The 15,740-nt window shown below is 38.9% G+C and overlaps 2 protein-coding genes and 1 non-coding gene across 3 annotated transcripts; 1 reads left to right on the top strand and 2 right to left on the bottom strand.

Annotated features, from left to right (window-relative positions):
- The first annotated feature begins 2,179 nt into the window (after positions 1-2,179).
- LOC137946637 (UPF0481 protein At3g47200-like) lies at positions 2,180-11,746 on the top strand. Its single transcript, XM_068792964.1, has 3 exons — positions 2,180-2,405; positions 8,732-9,288; positions 10,952-11,746. Exons 1-3 carry the CDS (start codon positions 2,180-2,182, stop codon positions 11,744-11,746), a joined length of 1,578 nt encoding a protein of 525 aa, XP_068649065.1.
- Positions 11,747-12,716: 970 nt separating this feature from the next.
- Positions 12,717-15,530, bottom strand: LOC137946946 (psbP domain-containing protein 2, chloroplastic). Its single transcript, XM_068793234.1, has 3 exons — positions 15,200-15,530; positions 14,953-15,108; positions 12,717-13,256 (listed from the first exon to the last, which is right to left on the bottom strand). The coding sequence occupies exons 1-3, from the start codon at positions 15,503-15,505 to the stop codon at positions 12,993-12,995; spliced, it is 726 nt and encodes a 241-aa protein (XP_068649335.1). The 5' UTR covers positions 15,506-15,530; the 3' UTR covers positions 12,717-12,992.
- LOC137947126 (U6 spliceosomal RNA) lies at positions 13,388-13,490 on the bottom strand. Its single transcript, XR_011111174.1, has one exon. It is a non-coding gene; the product is annotated as a U6 spliceosomal RNA (small nuclear RNA).
- Positions 15,531-15,740: the final 210 nt, after the last annotated feature.

Raw genomic sequence — 15,740 nt, 5'->3', positions numbered from 1 at the left:
ATGCCCTTAGTTTTGTGTCACTGTTTGAGTTGCTATATCAGAAAAATATCTCATTTCTCCCTAGTTTAAGGGCTTATTACTACATCTACGTTATTTGGGCTTATTGTTGCATCTATGCTATTTGGTTCAAGCTGGGATCACTGCCATTACCTCCCATCTTGAGGGGGAGAAGTAGAAGAAATACCAGAGAGAGGTATTTTATTCCATATATTGTGGATAAGTTTATGTGACAAAAATATTCAAGAAAGGGGAAGCACAAAAGATGAAGCTTATGCATCTAAGAAAAATTATTTATATCAGATTAGGATTATTTCATGGGTCATTCTACAAGATTTATTATTTTGATTTATATTATATGTGTTGGAAGATGGTCGTATTACATTATAGCTGCTAGTATTATGTCTCTTTGGATGAGACATTATTATTGAAGAAGAGGTGGCCTTAGTACCTATTCCCATACCATAATTTAGTTGACTTTCAAAAATATCATGGTTGGGACACCATGAGATTTGGTGCCCGGATTGGGACACCATGGTAAATTTAACTCTCAAAAATATCACGGTTGGGATACCATGAGAGTCGGTGTCCAGATTGGGACACCATTATAAATAAACCCACTATGGTTTTTATTACTCCTACCACTTTAGAGTCGTTGTTCTGTAGAGGGACATGGTGGTAGACACTTCAGAGCTGTTACAATGTGGGACCCACCATGCTGCTCGAGCTGGTGGGACCCACCATGTGGATGTGGGACACCAAGAAGAGTCCTCACCCAAGCAAGCACAAGTTAAGGAATTAAGAAGTATAAGCTGAATTGAGTTAGAAGACTTGAAGATCAAGTGGGACCCACAAATATCTCATGAGATGTCAATCTTATCAAGATGAACTGGAAGATCATGAGGGACCCACAAGGATAAGGCCACAAGCTGGCCTTCTCCCTTATATTCACGTGAATGAAGAAAGAGTCCTAGTTCAACTCATATTAGTCTTCTAGTAGATTGGTTTGGATAGACTTATCTTAGAGAGTTAGAGTTGGAATGTAATTAGGTTTGAAAGGCTAATTGTATAAGAACTCTACCTCCTCCTCTACTATAAATAGAGTTGTAATTCAGAATTCAACAAGTTACACATCACATTCTTGAGTTACTCTCTCCGTCTTTTTTTTGCTTGGCGCAACCTCTCTTTTCTCCTTTATTGTTTCTTCTCTCTACCTGAGAGCTCTTCTTCCCTTTTCTTCTTTCTCTTGCTCGAAATTATGGAAAAGGGATCCTAAATTCAACAAGAACAATGCCGGTAGACACACTACCTATAGAAGATAGAGAGTGCCCTACATCTAGCATTAGGACAGGAGTATGGAGCAATGTCTTACCGGGTAGGAGTGATTTTTACTCTCACTTATATTATGCCAGCAGGGCCTCATGGAAGGATGCAACAGCGTGAGGGGGAGTGTTGGAAGATGAAGGCATATTGGACAATGTGCCATTTTATACAAAAATATTTTATACATCATTTACAACAAGCTGGGAGTTCACATTGTTCTCTCACCCCCAGCTTGAGGGGGAGTGTTGGAAGATAGGCTCAAGCCCACACGACCAAGGAAGGCCCACATATCTAAGAGTATAATAAGATGGGCCACACGACCAAGGAAAGCCCACAAGATGGGCCTAAGCACATAAGAAGTAGGACCCACCATGATTACCACAAACTGACATCCTTATCACATAAGTTTGAAGATCAAGAAGGATTCACAAAGGTATCTTTATCTTATGGTCACGTCCTAGAAGAGTTCTATTTTGAGTTATGTTTGTCTTTTATCAATATTGAGTTATTTAATTATGCTAGGACTTATCTTTAAGTGTTAGAGTTTGGGTATAATTGGGATAATGGTAGTTTTATTATAATTGGACTCTACTACCTTCCTCTATTATAAATAGAGGTTCGTGTACTCTAATTATAATAAGTTAATGAAGTCAATGAAGTATTTCTCTTTTCTATAAATTCAACAGAACATACCATAAATAACCACTTTGCCACTCCTTTGACGTGTGGGCTTCTAGCCTTGAACTAGTGGGCTTGAGCCTATCTTCTAACAGAAGGCAAGGAATGGTAGAAGCAAGTCCAAATTCAGAAGGAATGTGGAATGCTAGAATTGTAGCAAGCCTGGTCACATAAAGAAGAAATGCGAGCACCGAAGAAGGATGAAAAGAAAAATGATGTTGCAAATGCAGTGACTGTAGAAGTACAAGATGGTTTACTCTTGTTGGTTGATAGTCCTATTGACTCTTGGGTGTTAGATTTAAGAGCTTCTTTTCACCCCACTCTGCACCATGAGATCATGGAGAATTATGTTGCTCACGGGAAGGTGTATTTTGCTGATGGAGAACGTTTAGATATTGTCGGTATTGGTAATGTCAGTTTGTGGATTACAAACGGGTTAGTGTGAAAAATTCACAAGGTGAGACATGTACCAAAACTGATACGTAATCTGATCTCAGTAGGGAAATTTGATGAATTCTGCTCTTCAAATGGAATCTTACACCTTGGAGTCTTGAAATAAGTTGATTTGATACCATGTTATTTTCAGGACTCCGTTAACTATGATCTTGAGGGTCACGTGTGACAGAGGTGAGGAAGGAGGAGAGAAGGAAGAAGAAGAAGAAGGAGAAGAGAAGAAGAGAAGAAGAAGAAAAGGAGGGGACAACTAGATTGGAGAAGGAGGAGCACATAGAGGAGAAGATGGGGAGAGATTAAGGCTCTACAGACTTCCAAGTAATTCCATCACAAACCAAAGAAGATGATTTAAGCTCTTCAAATTGAATCTTACACCTTGGATTCTTGAAATAAGTTGCTCTGATACCATGTTCATTTCAAGACTCCGTCAGCTATGATCTCGAGGGTCACGTCTGATAGAGGCGAGGAAGGAGGACAATGAAGAAGAAAGAGGAGAAAAGAAGAGAAGAAGAAGAAAAAGAGGGGACGACTAGAGTGGAGGAGGAGCACATTGAGGAGAAGGTGGGGAGAGATTAGGACTCGTTGGAATGACCTAATTCTCCCCCTTAGGGGATGACTAGAGTGGAGAAGGAGGAGCACATAGAGAAGAAGGTGGGGAGAGATTAGGGTTCGTTGAAATGACCTAATCCTCCCCCTTAAGCTCTATTTATAGTGGTCAAGAATACAATAATAATAAATATACCCTTCACGCCAAAAGGTGTGAATAAGAAACAAAAATAAAGGGTTATTATATTAATGTCATTGAAGCTTGACCATATCTTTTAACAAGATGTAGGCCAATTTAGGTCAGTAATATTCTCTATAGATAAAAACCAATTAAACTGGGGCACTCTCAAAGCAGTAAAAAGGAGGAAGAACTCTAGCCTTGAGTGCTTCCTCACGATACTAGTTTTCCACATCCCTAAGTTTGGAAGCTTTCTTCAGGTCATTGTTAGTAGTAGTTTGCCCACTTTCAAGATGTTGTGCCCCGAAGAGCCAAGGGTGAAGAAGAGGTTAGAGATGAATATTGTCATGTTCATATATATTTTTTCTTGATAATGTCACCAATTTTTCTCTCCTGGGTCCAGGCAAATGAGCAACATCAACTCGTCACCCAGAAACTCTTTCGATGACTTCATCACTCCCTAGGGCTTCCATCGAATTTCTCTTTTACTATCAACTTACACTCAGCTTCTTTCCTTGATTTTTCTCCTTTCGTTCTTTTCCAATCTTTTGGTTCAGATTTCCTCTCCCCATTGAAAGCCCTCTCTCCCAATTTTCTTTGAATGCATGTTTTCTCAAGAGACAGACGGAGCAAGAGGAGTTGCCTAGTAGGCAAACTCTAAATTCTCTCGACCACGTTGCTTTAATTATATATATATATATATATATATATATATATATAGAGAGAGAGAGAGAGAGAGAGAGAGAGAGAGAGAGATGGATGGATAACTAAGGTGACATTTATAGTAAATAATAAAGATTAAAATTAGTAAATTACATTTTAATTTTTATTTTTTATTTTGCATTTTAAGAGGGAGACCACAACGCCTCCCCTTGAACCATGCTAGGGAGAGAGGAAGGTGAGACCCCTCCAGCTTCAATCTTTGCATAGTGAAGGAGCCAACTTTGTGGAAGGAATGCAAGGTGAAGCCCTTCCTTCCCTTTGTTTGTGTTTTTTCCCCTCTTATTTTCTAGATGAAGTGACAATGCTACCCTCTATGTTAGAGAAAGGTAGGGGAGCCTTCGTCGTCTCCTCTTTTATTGTCGGAAAGAGGAGGGGATGAGGGAGGAGATTCTCCCTTCTTTCTATTTCAACAAAGGAGCATCCACCCTCCACACTCGTCTATCTGATGCATAGAGAGGTGAGCAGGGAGAGACACCCCCTCCGCCTCCCCTAAATTTGTGCAAATCTCATGGAGAATGAGCAAGAGTAATTTGGAAGAAGAAAACATGAAATCCGAAAAAAGCATTTCAAACTAAATATCCAAATTTTGTATTAATTGTCTCCACAAGAAAAATTAACTACAATATGAAGAAGAAAAAAGAAAAATGGCAAGAAAAAAAAAAAAACATGGTTCGGACTTTGGCTTATATCCAACTAATATCTTTGGATAATTTTGGAGATTTATTGTTGAGGCTTCTCATTCTTCCCAATATCATGTTTAAGCTAAATCAAGGTGTCTATTTTGGATAGGCCACCAAACCAGCAGAGTAATTACCCATACATTGCCTATTCAGGCTAGATTGCCCAAGTCAACACTTCAACTCTCTATGCTTATATCTGTCATCAGTTTACAAGATGCTCTAATCAATATCTTAGACTTCCAACTGTTTCTTATCTTGTTCTTGCAAAGTAAAATCTCCTTTCTAAGGTAAAGAAACCTTCCTTCGGCACTGGTGATGGCATCTTATGAGAATTGAATTCGTCTTTCTTTTATAAGCAACTCCTATATATTTGACAGCGGAGGAGAATCCCAGTTTTATGCAACCTAACTCAGATTCCTCGAACCTATGCTTGTGATTTATTAGAAGGTTTGACCTCAACTAATTCCAAACCAACCAGGAAAATAGAATTCTCCACCAATAATGACAGAGCATAAATTTACTTGTAGGAGCGAGACAGCTGCTACCTGAATGGTTTTAAGGTTATTTTTATAAAGAATCGACCTCATCGTGAACTTCTAAAACCTGTAGTTACTTCTCATGTTCATATAAATCATGAGCGGTGTGACATTTCTCACCGGCCACCGATTTGATGGACCACTTCAAGCTGTAGTTTAATTACCTTTCAAAACTTGAATATTTTTCAAGCGAGATTATATTCTACAATTCCTTGATCCATGTTTAGGCCACCAGTCGGCAGTTTCAATATCAAATTATGGTTTTTAGTCTTCTTCTGCATTTTTTTCTTTTTTTTCTCTTTTGAAATTCTGCAAGCTTTCACTCTTATAACAAGAGACGGTAATTAATTAAAATGGTTCTCTGGGTGGCATCATAGAAGCAGACCACTTCAGCTCTTCAAATGGAATCTTACACATTGGAGTCTTGAAATAAGCTACTCTGATACCATGTTGTTTTCAGGACTCCGTCAGCTATGATCTTGAGGGTCATGTGTGATAGAGGTGAGGAAGGAGGAGAGAAGAAAGAAGAAGAAGAAGGAGAAGAGAAGAAGAAGAAAAGGAGGACATGACTAGAGTGGAGAAGGTGGAGATAGATTAGGGCTCTACAGACTTCCAAGTAATTTCATCACAAACCAAAGAAGATGATTTCAACTCTTCAAACTGAATCTTACACCTTGGATTCTTGAAATAAGCTGCTCTGATACCATGTTGATTTCAAGACTCCGCCATCTATGATCTTGAGGGTCACGTGTGATAGAGGTGAGGAAGGAGGAGAAAGAAGAAGAAGGAGAAACTAAGAGAAGAAGAAGACAAAGAAGGGACGACCAGAGTGGAGGAGAAGCACATTGAGGAGAAGGTGGGGAGAGATTAGGGCTCATTGAAATGACCTAATCCTCCCCCTTAAGGGACAACTAGAGTAGAGAAGGAGGAGCACATAGAGAAGAAGATGGGGAGAGATCAGGGCTCGTTGGAATGACCTAATCCTCCCCCTTAAGCTCTATCTATAGTGGTCAAGAATACAATAATTACAACTATACCCTTCACACTAAAAGATGTGAATGAGAGACAAAAATAAAGGGTTATTATATTAATACCATTGAAGCTTAACCATATCTTCTAACAAGATGTAGGCCAATTTAGGTCAGCGATATTCTCCATAGATAAAAACTAATTAAACTGGGGCCTTCTCAAAGCAGTAAAAAGGGGGTAGAACTCCAGCCTTGAGTGCTCCCTCATTGTACTGGTTTTGTACGTCCCTAAGTTTGTAAGCTTTCTTCAAGTCATTGTTAGTAGTAGTTCGCCAACTTTCAAGATGTTGTGCCCCGAAGAGCCAAGGATGAAGAAGAGGATAGAGATGAATATTGTCATGTTCGTATATATTCTTTCTTGATAATGTCATTAATTTTTTTCTCCTGAGTCCAGGCAAATGAGCAACAACAACTCTTTACCTAGAAACTCTTTCAATGACTTCGGCACTCCCTGGGGCTTCCATCGAATTTCTCTCTTACTATCAACTTACACTCAGCTTCTTTCCTCTTTCACTCCTATCCAATCTTTTGGTTCAGATTTCCTCTCCCCATTGAAAGTCCCCCTCTCTCAATTTTCTTTGAATGCATGTTTTCTCAAGAGCCAGATGGAGCAAGAGGAGTTGCCAAGTAGGCAAACTCTAAATTTCTCTCGACCCTGTTGCTTTAATAATATATATATATATATATATAGATAGATAGATAGATAGATAGATAGATAGATAGATAGATAGATAGAGAGAGAGAGAGAGAGAGAGAGAGAGAGAGAGAGAGAGAGAGAGAGAGAGAGAAAGAGAGAGAGAGAGATGGATGGATAACTAAGATGATATTGTTAGTAAATATTATAAATTAAAAATAGTAAATTATATTTTTATTTTTTATTTAAAGAGGGAGACCACATCGCCTCCCCTTGAACCATGCTAGGGAGAGAGGAAGGTGAGGCCCCTCCAGCCTCAATCTTTGCATAGTGAAGGAGCCAGCTTTGTGGAAGGAATGCAAGGTGAAGCCCTTCCTTCCCTTTGTTTGTGTTTTTTCCCCTCTTATTTTCTAGATGAAGTGGCAATGTTACCATCTATGTTAGAGAAAGGTAGGGGAGCCTTTGTCATCTCCTCAGTGGAAGAGGGAGGAGATTCTCCCTTCTTTCTATTTCAACAAAGGAGCTTCCACCCCCCCATACTCGTCTATCTAATGCAAAGAGAGGTGAGCAGGGAGAGACACCCCCTCCCCCTCCCCTAAATTTGTGCAAATCTCATGGAGAATGGGCAAGAGTAATTTGGAAGAAGAAAACATGAAATCCGAAAAAAGCATTTCAAACTAAATATCCAAATTTTGTATTAATTGTCTCCACGAGAAAAATTAACTACAATATGAAGAAGAAAAAAGAAAAATGGCAAGAAAAAAAAATCATGGTTGGGACTTTGGCTTACATCCAACTCATATCTTTGGATAATTTTGGAGACTTATGGTTGAGGCTTCTCATTCTACCCAATATCATGTTTAAGCTAAATCAAGGTGTCTATTTTGGATAGGCCACCAAACCAGACGAGTAATTACCCATACATTGCCTTTTTCATGTTAGATTGCCCAAGTCAACTCTTCAACTCTCTGTGCTTATATCTGTCATCAGTTTACCAGATGCTCTAATCAATATCTTAGACTTCCAACTATTTCTTATCTTGTTCTTGCAAAGTAAAATCTCCTAAGATAAAGAAACCTTCCTTCAGCACTGGTGATGGCATCTTATGAGAATTGAAGTCGTCTTTCTTTTATAAGCAACTCCTATATATATGTGACAGCGGAGGCGAATCCCAGTTTTATGCAACCTAACTCAGATTCCTCGAACCTATGAGATTTATTAGAAGGTTTGACCTCAACTAATTCCAGACCAACCAGGAAAATAGAATTCTCCACCAATAATGACAGAGCAGGAGTTTACTTGTAGGAGCGAGACAGCTACCTTGAATGGTTTTAAGGTTATTTTTATAGAGAATTGACCTCGTCGTGAACTCCTAAAACCTGTAGTTGCTTCTCATGTTCATATAAATCATGAGCGGTGTGACATTTCTCACCGGCCACCGATTCGATGGACCACTTCAAGCTGTAGTTTAATTACCTTTCGAAACTTGAATATTTTTCAAGCGAGATTATATTCTACAATTCCTTGATCCATGTTCTGGCCACAAATCGGCAGTTTCAATATCAAATTATGGTTTTCAGTCTTCTTCTGCAATTTTTTTTATTTTTTTTCTCTTTTGAAATCCTGCAAGCTTTCACTCTTATAACAAGAGAGTAATTAATTAAAATGGTTCTCTGGGTGGCATCATAGAAGCAGACCACTTCTACTCGTCCGTTGCCTGTTTGATCTGACCAGAATCGTCCTTGTACACGTCGTCTTCCCCATTTCCCTTCTTACTCCCAGCCGCCAGTTGTAACTCAGCAGCAGCAAATCAAAGTAAGTGGACTGAACTAATTTGAAGTCATCTTTCCCAACGATAGATCATGCATTCTTTCAATGAAAGATTTTATGCGATCGTAGTAAGGTTTAATGATTTACAGACAGTGATGTTAACGTTTTGTACCTGTTGGTTTCAGTGGCCGGTGTAAACGATTGGGTGATAGAAATAACAGAAAGCCTCAAAACACTGCCTCAGCCTGTAGTGGAAGCACAAATCTGGGCTAAGCAGTCGATATACCAAGTACCCAGACACATCAAGGGCGATTATCCTAAACAGTTTGAACCTCAGGTGGTTTCCATCGGCCCTTACCACCATGGAGCAGAACATTTGAAGCCTATGGAGGAGCATAAGCAGAGAGCTCTCCGTCGATTCTTGAAATTCCATAGAAAACCCTTCGATCTGTATGTCAATGCCCTTAACCCTCTGGTGTCTGAGCTCAAGAACGCTTACGGGCAGCTGGACGTGACATGGGATGACATCAAATTTCTCAAACTGATGATCGTGGATGGGTGTTTCATGCTGGAGATCCTCAGACCTCCTACTGGCAAGTACGCAGATAATGATCCGGTTTTTGGGATTTCTAGACGGAGCACTATAATGTCTGATCTCAAGAGAGACTTGATGATGATTGAAAATCAACTCCCTTTTCTGGTTTTGAAGAAGTTATTAGAGGTGGCAACGAGTACACTCCAGGTTAGATTTTCTTAGCCATTCTGTCTTTGTTTTAATGATTTCAATGTTTTTCTTTCGTTGCCATATAGCAGATGATCTGCATTAGGTCAGATGTTCAATCAGTGGGGTTAGGAAAGTTAGAGATTTAGTTGATGAACACAGACCATTGCTCTCTCTCCATTTTAAACTAGGATGAACTCTGCTAAGATAGAAGAACAAAATGCAAAATCCCACCTAGATCATTAATTTGTCACCGAAGTAGGACTAATGGTCAAGTGAATGGGATTCATTCTTGTGATCAATCAGCTTAGCTTGTTTCAGACTTTGATTGGGAACCCCTTTTAAAAATTCTGTCCCTTTATAATTAGGTTAGAGAGATATTGAACACCTTTGATGGATATCGATTTTAAGAAAAGTCGCAAACTCATCCAAAATAAGAAAGATAGTGGTGTAAATCAGTTTGAAAAGGAGTCTTCAAAACTTCTAGGTTCTGTTTGGAACCCCATGGAAAAGAAAAAAAAAATTACCATTATTATTCCCAAAAATAATTAGTGAAAAGGGGAATTTGTTCATTATCTCATTTTCACCAACTATTTTTGGGAATAATAATGGTCAAATTCTTCTCTTTTCTAGGTATTCCAAACAGACCCCTAGTCTCTTGGGATGGATATGGACTTAACTTCAATGTGGTATCATAGTGGGTACATATGCGTGCTCAGTCATCCTAAAATTTGTTGTATAGGGGTCCTAAAAATAGGTCTACATGTGAGGTAGAGTGTTAAAAGTAGCCCCACATTGATCCCCACATTCATAGATATAGACCACCTAATTCCAATTACTCATTATAGGATAGACCTAGACCTAACTTCAAATATCCAAACAAGGGATAATATTATAAGCACGCTACATTTATACGTAAAGTTTTAAAGTGTGACTATGTGTAATGAAAAAGGGACACATAGTCACAAGAGTTTTCACTACATTCCATCTTTGCGAGAAAGTGTGACTATGTGTCACATATTTACTTGTTGTTCAGACATCCGAACAACAAGGTTGTTCAAATGTAATTCAGATTTGAGGGGGGAAACCATGTGTCCATCAATTCTACCTTGGGGGAAAGGGAGAGAAGGGAGAGAGCACCATTAACTCAAAATTAAAATAAACAAAATAGGAAGGGAGATGTACCCCTTCCCCCTCTTTAAGGTCCATGATGAGACCTCTTGCTAAAGAACCAAAAAAGGGCAAAAAATGTTATCTTCTCATTTACATTCCCCATGTTACTAGTGGAGAGTAACCCTTACTCTAGACCATGGACATATGAATCTCATTAAGTCTCTTTTGAGTGCTAAAAATAGGGTTAGTCTATTTCAATCACATGGGAAGATAGAACAAAGAAACCTATCTTCCCACTGAGTAGGTGTCATATAATTTTTGTGTGATTGGAAGAAACTAGACCCAATACTAGCTTGGTCTATTTAGCATAGTATCACGATATCGACCGATAAAAATCTCGATGATCTTCGTAGAGATATTTATTTCAAAAGATAATTTTATGTGTACATTCATATTTGATTATATTTTATGTAAAAAATATTTTTTGATAAATATTTAAAAAATTTATCAATTTATTTAAGGCAAATAAATTTGATGTGTAAGTGCTAAATCATGGATATGAAATGGGCAGAAGGATGAAGACATAGCGGATCTCATACTAACTACGATTCTTGAACCACATCTAGTGAATAACCTGCCACATGTTAGCTTGGGAAATGCCCTCCATGTTCTAGACGTTGTTCGTAAGAGAATGCTAGGGGGGGCAGCCCCAGGACTTCCCACCCAGCAAAGGCCATCCAGGCGACTAAGATTGACCAAGGACCTCTTCCCCTGCTTCAGAGGATCCAACCCTACAAGCCACACGAAGCATGTAACTCTACCAGCACTTGAGCTTAAGCGCGCAGGAATCAACCTGCAAAAGGGCCCAAACAGCTGCCTGAAGCATCTCCAGTTAAGAAACGGAGTCCTTCATCTTCCTCTTCTTCTCATTGATCGTAACTCCTTCTCTATGTTCCTCAACTTCATGGCCTTCGAGCGGCACCACGACGGAGCCGGCGACTTTGTCGACTCCTACCTCTGCTTCATGACTGGACTCATAAACTCGGAAGATGATGGCAGGTTTCTGCTGTCCATAGGAGCCATCGAAATAGCAGTCGGAAGTGAAAGGGATGTGACTGGGATCTTCGGCGATCTGTCCCAGTATGTTACCATGAATAAGAGCAGCTGGTCTTATGGTGTTCAACAGCAGCTTAACGAGCAATACGAGATAAACTTGAGGAACCGCCGAACGATGTTGAGGAAGTTGCTTCTGCACACGAAGCAAAAGTTTTTTGTGAGTCCATGGCCAGCCATTTCTGTTCTAGTTGGGACTGTGCTCCTGGCAGCTCAAGTGATTCAGACAGTAATGTCGATCTTGAAAAAATAACAAATCCTGGTGCCTTTAGAACCAGAAACCCGCTTCTGGGGTCCTCAAGGGACTGGTCACTGCAAGAACAATGTGGCCTTCAAGGAAGAAGAGAAATCATTTGTAAATTGTATTTTTTGTATTGTTATCATAGATGGGAAATAACATATGTCGAAATTGATTCCTACAATAATTTCTAATGGGTTTTAGGTAAATTTACACTTTTTTTTTTTTGTGATTTTTTTAATTTTTTTAATTTCATTTTAGTCAATTGATACCCATTTTCCTATTTACCCAAGAATAAATGAATTATTAAAAATAAATTGAAGACTTTTATTGATTTTATAAGGGAAAATGGGTGATGAAACACCTTAAAAGAAGGCTAAATAAACTTAAAATGGTATTTTTTATTCAGATAAATAAAGAAAGAGTAGTTGATAGAAATATTCTATTTTATTTAATTAAAATTTATTAAATGGCAGTTTTTGTCATTTTAAATAGTGAATGACTAATATTTGATTCAAATTTGTATTTTCAACAAAGAAAAAAGGCCAATTTGTCATTTTATATTGTTATAAAATTGAGTGTGAAGTAATTAGCTTGATTTGTGCTTCCTTAGTTGGCCACCAATTGATATATTACTCGCCATTATCACAAGCTTACAAAGACGAGGTTAAATCGGGTTTAAATCGGGTTTAAATCGGGTTTAAGGGGGACGAGACAGGGATAGGATCGTGAGAACGGTGATCAGGTCGGAATCGGATTTGATGTTTCGGATTTTTTTCGATTCTAGTCTTCCTCCAACTTTAACATGTTATACAGACGACACATTTGTTCTGTTAGACCTAACTTGTGCTCCGTTCCTCTGCAATTGTAATCTTGCATGGTTAATATTTGAAAAAAATCAAGAAAATATTAATTGGGTAAAGACTTACTAACTTTGGTTTTAATGACAACAATGGCACTATATTGCAGTATTCGTTATTTTAGATACTTCTTGATGACAACAATGGCAACCTCAAGGCAATTATGCAGAAGCAATTTAGGTTTCATGATCAGCAGTAAGATGACTATCTCTGAACTCTGCTTCATTCTAGTGCTGTACCTTAGGATCATATGAACCCAATGAGATGCCTATCTCAGCTTTGTTTTCAGTTCCTCAGCTTGTGGATGAGATGCACTTGATATGATAAGCTCTAAAGTGCAAAAATTTGAAATTTGCCTGTACTAACATGATATGCCCAAGAATGAGAGTTACCAACCTGTCTTACATTGATGAAGTGGCTACATCAAATGAGTGAAGCACTTCCTCCAATATGGATCTAGTTTGGGAGTCAATGGGGTTCTCTGGACGGTCAGAATAGGAAATGTTGAGGAGATAGAGCCGGCTAGACATGACGAAAGCAGCAGAGAAAACCCTTTTCATGCCTCCCCTGCTACTGTCTACTTTGTACTCAAATTCATAGACTTGCAATCCTCCTGCACCTGATCTTTCTGAAGAGGATACCACCTCAGCATTTTTCGTACTCTCCTATAAAAATAACAGAATTTATAAGATCCAAAGCACAACCTAACTGAATGGTTTTGCGGAGCCAAAGAAGCAACCAGGCATTATCAGTTCAAAAGTACAACTTGAATGAATTCCTTTACTGAGGAGCCAAAGAAGTAACAAAGCATTTCTCAATTTGTGCGTGTCATCCATGTGCAGGGGCCATGCTAATCTTCTCTGTATCGTTCCCATTTTATCAGATGTCTCCGAAGTAACCAAGCATTAATAGGGGCAGATTTTACTTCTTTATCTTTAGCACCCTTAAGCATATAAGCTAACTCCCCAAGGATTTAATAAGGAAGCCATATTGAAATGCATTATTCCTTGAACTCATCATACACAAGAAAGAGATCAAAGCTTAAACAGTAGCAGATGGTAACTCATGTCCCTTCTTCATTTGACCAATCAAATCTTGGATGTTGTCCAGAAACTTGAGACTGAAAATTTTTGAAGATATACACAGTTTCCTAATTAACTTCTTAAATATTTGGATTTGGAACCAGTTTTGGTTAGAAAAACTAGTGTCAGATTTCCTTAAACATTAATCCTATTCTTTGTAAATATAACTTAAAATGCCTCATATGATAAGACAATGTAAAACTAATTTAAACATAAAACACTTCTAAGTATTTATTTTATTTTTAATTTAACATAAATACTTTAAAATATCAAATATATGATAATTTACAACTTTAAGTCAAGGATTAAATACCCCCCCACAATCATCCCTGCCGCCGCTTTCAGTGCCAAAAGCAATGCTCAGGGGTTGGGGGGGAGAACCTTCTCTTCCTCCCTTACCTATTTCTTCCAATAAGAGGGAGACTAGAAGGGGGGAGGAGGAGGTCCCCCTACCAGTGCTCTCTGCACAAAAGGTAATGAAGATGATGGCAGGAGGACCTTTTACTGAAGAGAGGTCAAAAGTAAAAGAAGGAAAGACCTCCTGCTGCCGATGGCAGAGGGTTTAACCTCTATTTTTCGGATCTTTTTATTTTAAAAACAGCACCTGAGATAAAAAGTAAAATATACAAGAGGTGGAATTTCACATTTCATACCTTTGTGAAAAACAGGGTGATTTACTTTCCTCAGTGAAGTAAATTACACCCCAACATTCCAATTTTTGTGCACACTACGCATTGCAAGTCTAAGAACTTGCAACTCTACTAGGGATTGCAAGTTTTCACTCAGCATCTGAGTGACTATTGGTTACTTGAGGATTTCACTTTCCATCCCAACTTTTCAAGTACACCAAAGACCAATAGTTACTATAAGCAACTCAAATGTTAAGACCTCATTCAGGAGTGATATACTTTCTTAGGCTTTCTCAAGCTTAACACAGCTTAAATGTCACACGGAAAAGCAAAACTTTTCCTAAAACTGTAAGTCAGCTCCACCTTCCACAGTTCCGACAATTTCAAATACTGATCAAATAAATGGGGAGATGGGAAATGCATGAAAACAACAGAATTATACTTCTTTCTTCAGAACTTAAATCGCCCTTTAATTTTCGACACGGATTGGTACGTTTGTTAGTATATAAATCACCATTATCCATTAACGGTAGTAAAACTATTTCAAAATTTCAATAAACCAGTGTTTAGTTCACCTACAGTTGCCACATGCAGGCAAATAGAAATTGTATTATATCCCTGAACGAATGACCAACAAAGGAAAAAAATACCTTGCGTTTTTCCGCTTGAATGAGCTTGTCAGCAACGAATTCCGGACTACCAAATTCGCCAAGAGACGTGAGACGGACGGGGATGACAACCACCCCAATGTTGTTGCCTCGCCCAGTGAGCTCCTCGAACAGAACCGTGGCCCCCGCCTTATCAACCTGAAAACAAAATTTAAGAAAAAAAAACTAAAACTTAACTCTGGTGAAGAAAAACCCAAATTTTATAAAGTGAGGATAGATACTAGAGGACCTTGATCCAAGCCGAAGGTCTGAGGAGAGAGAATCCCTCCTTTCGGTCAGTGTACAATTCCAAACAGCAACCAGCCGCCGAATTTTCAGGAGGAGAGGGAGGCGCAGCAAGGGAGAAAAGCGTTGGAGTGGAGAAAGTGAAGAGGACTAATGGAAGTGCAAGGCTTCTTCTCGTGTAAGTGAAGGGTCCTTGCCTGGGAGCAGGGAAGCATTTTTTACAATTATTTAGAGGGTTTGTCGGGGAAACGGAGGCTACGGAGCAGTGGCAGGCGTTGCCGCCCAGAGCCGGCAAAGAGAACAGCCCCATCTGAAGTATTTCGTTCTCGCTTCTGAGTCGAGCGGAACTTCACGGACGGACAACGAATGTGCTACAGACGATTTGGTAGGCCATGAACCGCTGGGCCATATGTTAAAGAGTCCTCATAAACAATGTTGATAACTTTGGTGGATAAAGATTGTTGAACCTAGTCATGTTCTAGAGAAAGATGATGAATAGATTATCAAATTATTATTTGGCCTAAGAAGCATTTCACTGTTAGAAA

The sequence above is a fragment of the Aristolochia californica genome, unplaced genomic scaffold, assembly GCF_029961685.1.
Source record: "Aristolochia californica isolate CCGP_79_NKW_82.1479 unplaced genomic scaffold, dmAriCali1.0.hap1 SCAF_12, whole genome shotgun sequence".
In the NCBI taxonomy this organism is placed as follows: Eukaryota; Viridiplantae; Streptophyta; class Magnoliopsida; order Piperales; family Aristolochiaceae; genus Aristolochia; species Aristolochia californica.
Note: the sequence above shows the minus strand (reverse complement) of the source record. Positions and strands in the feature narration are given on the sequence as shown.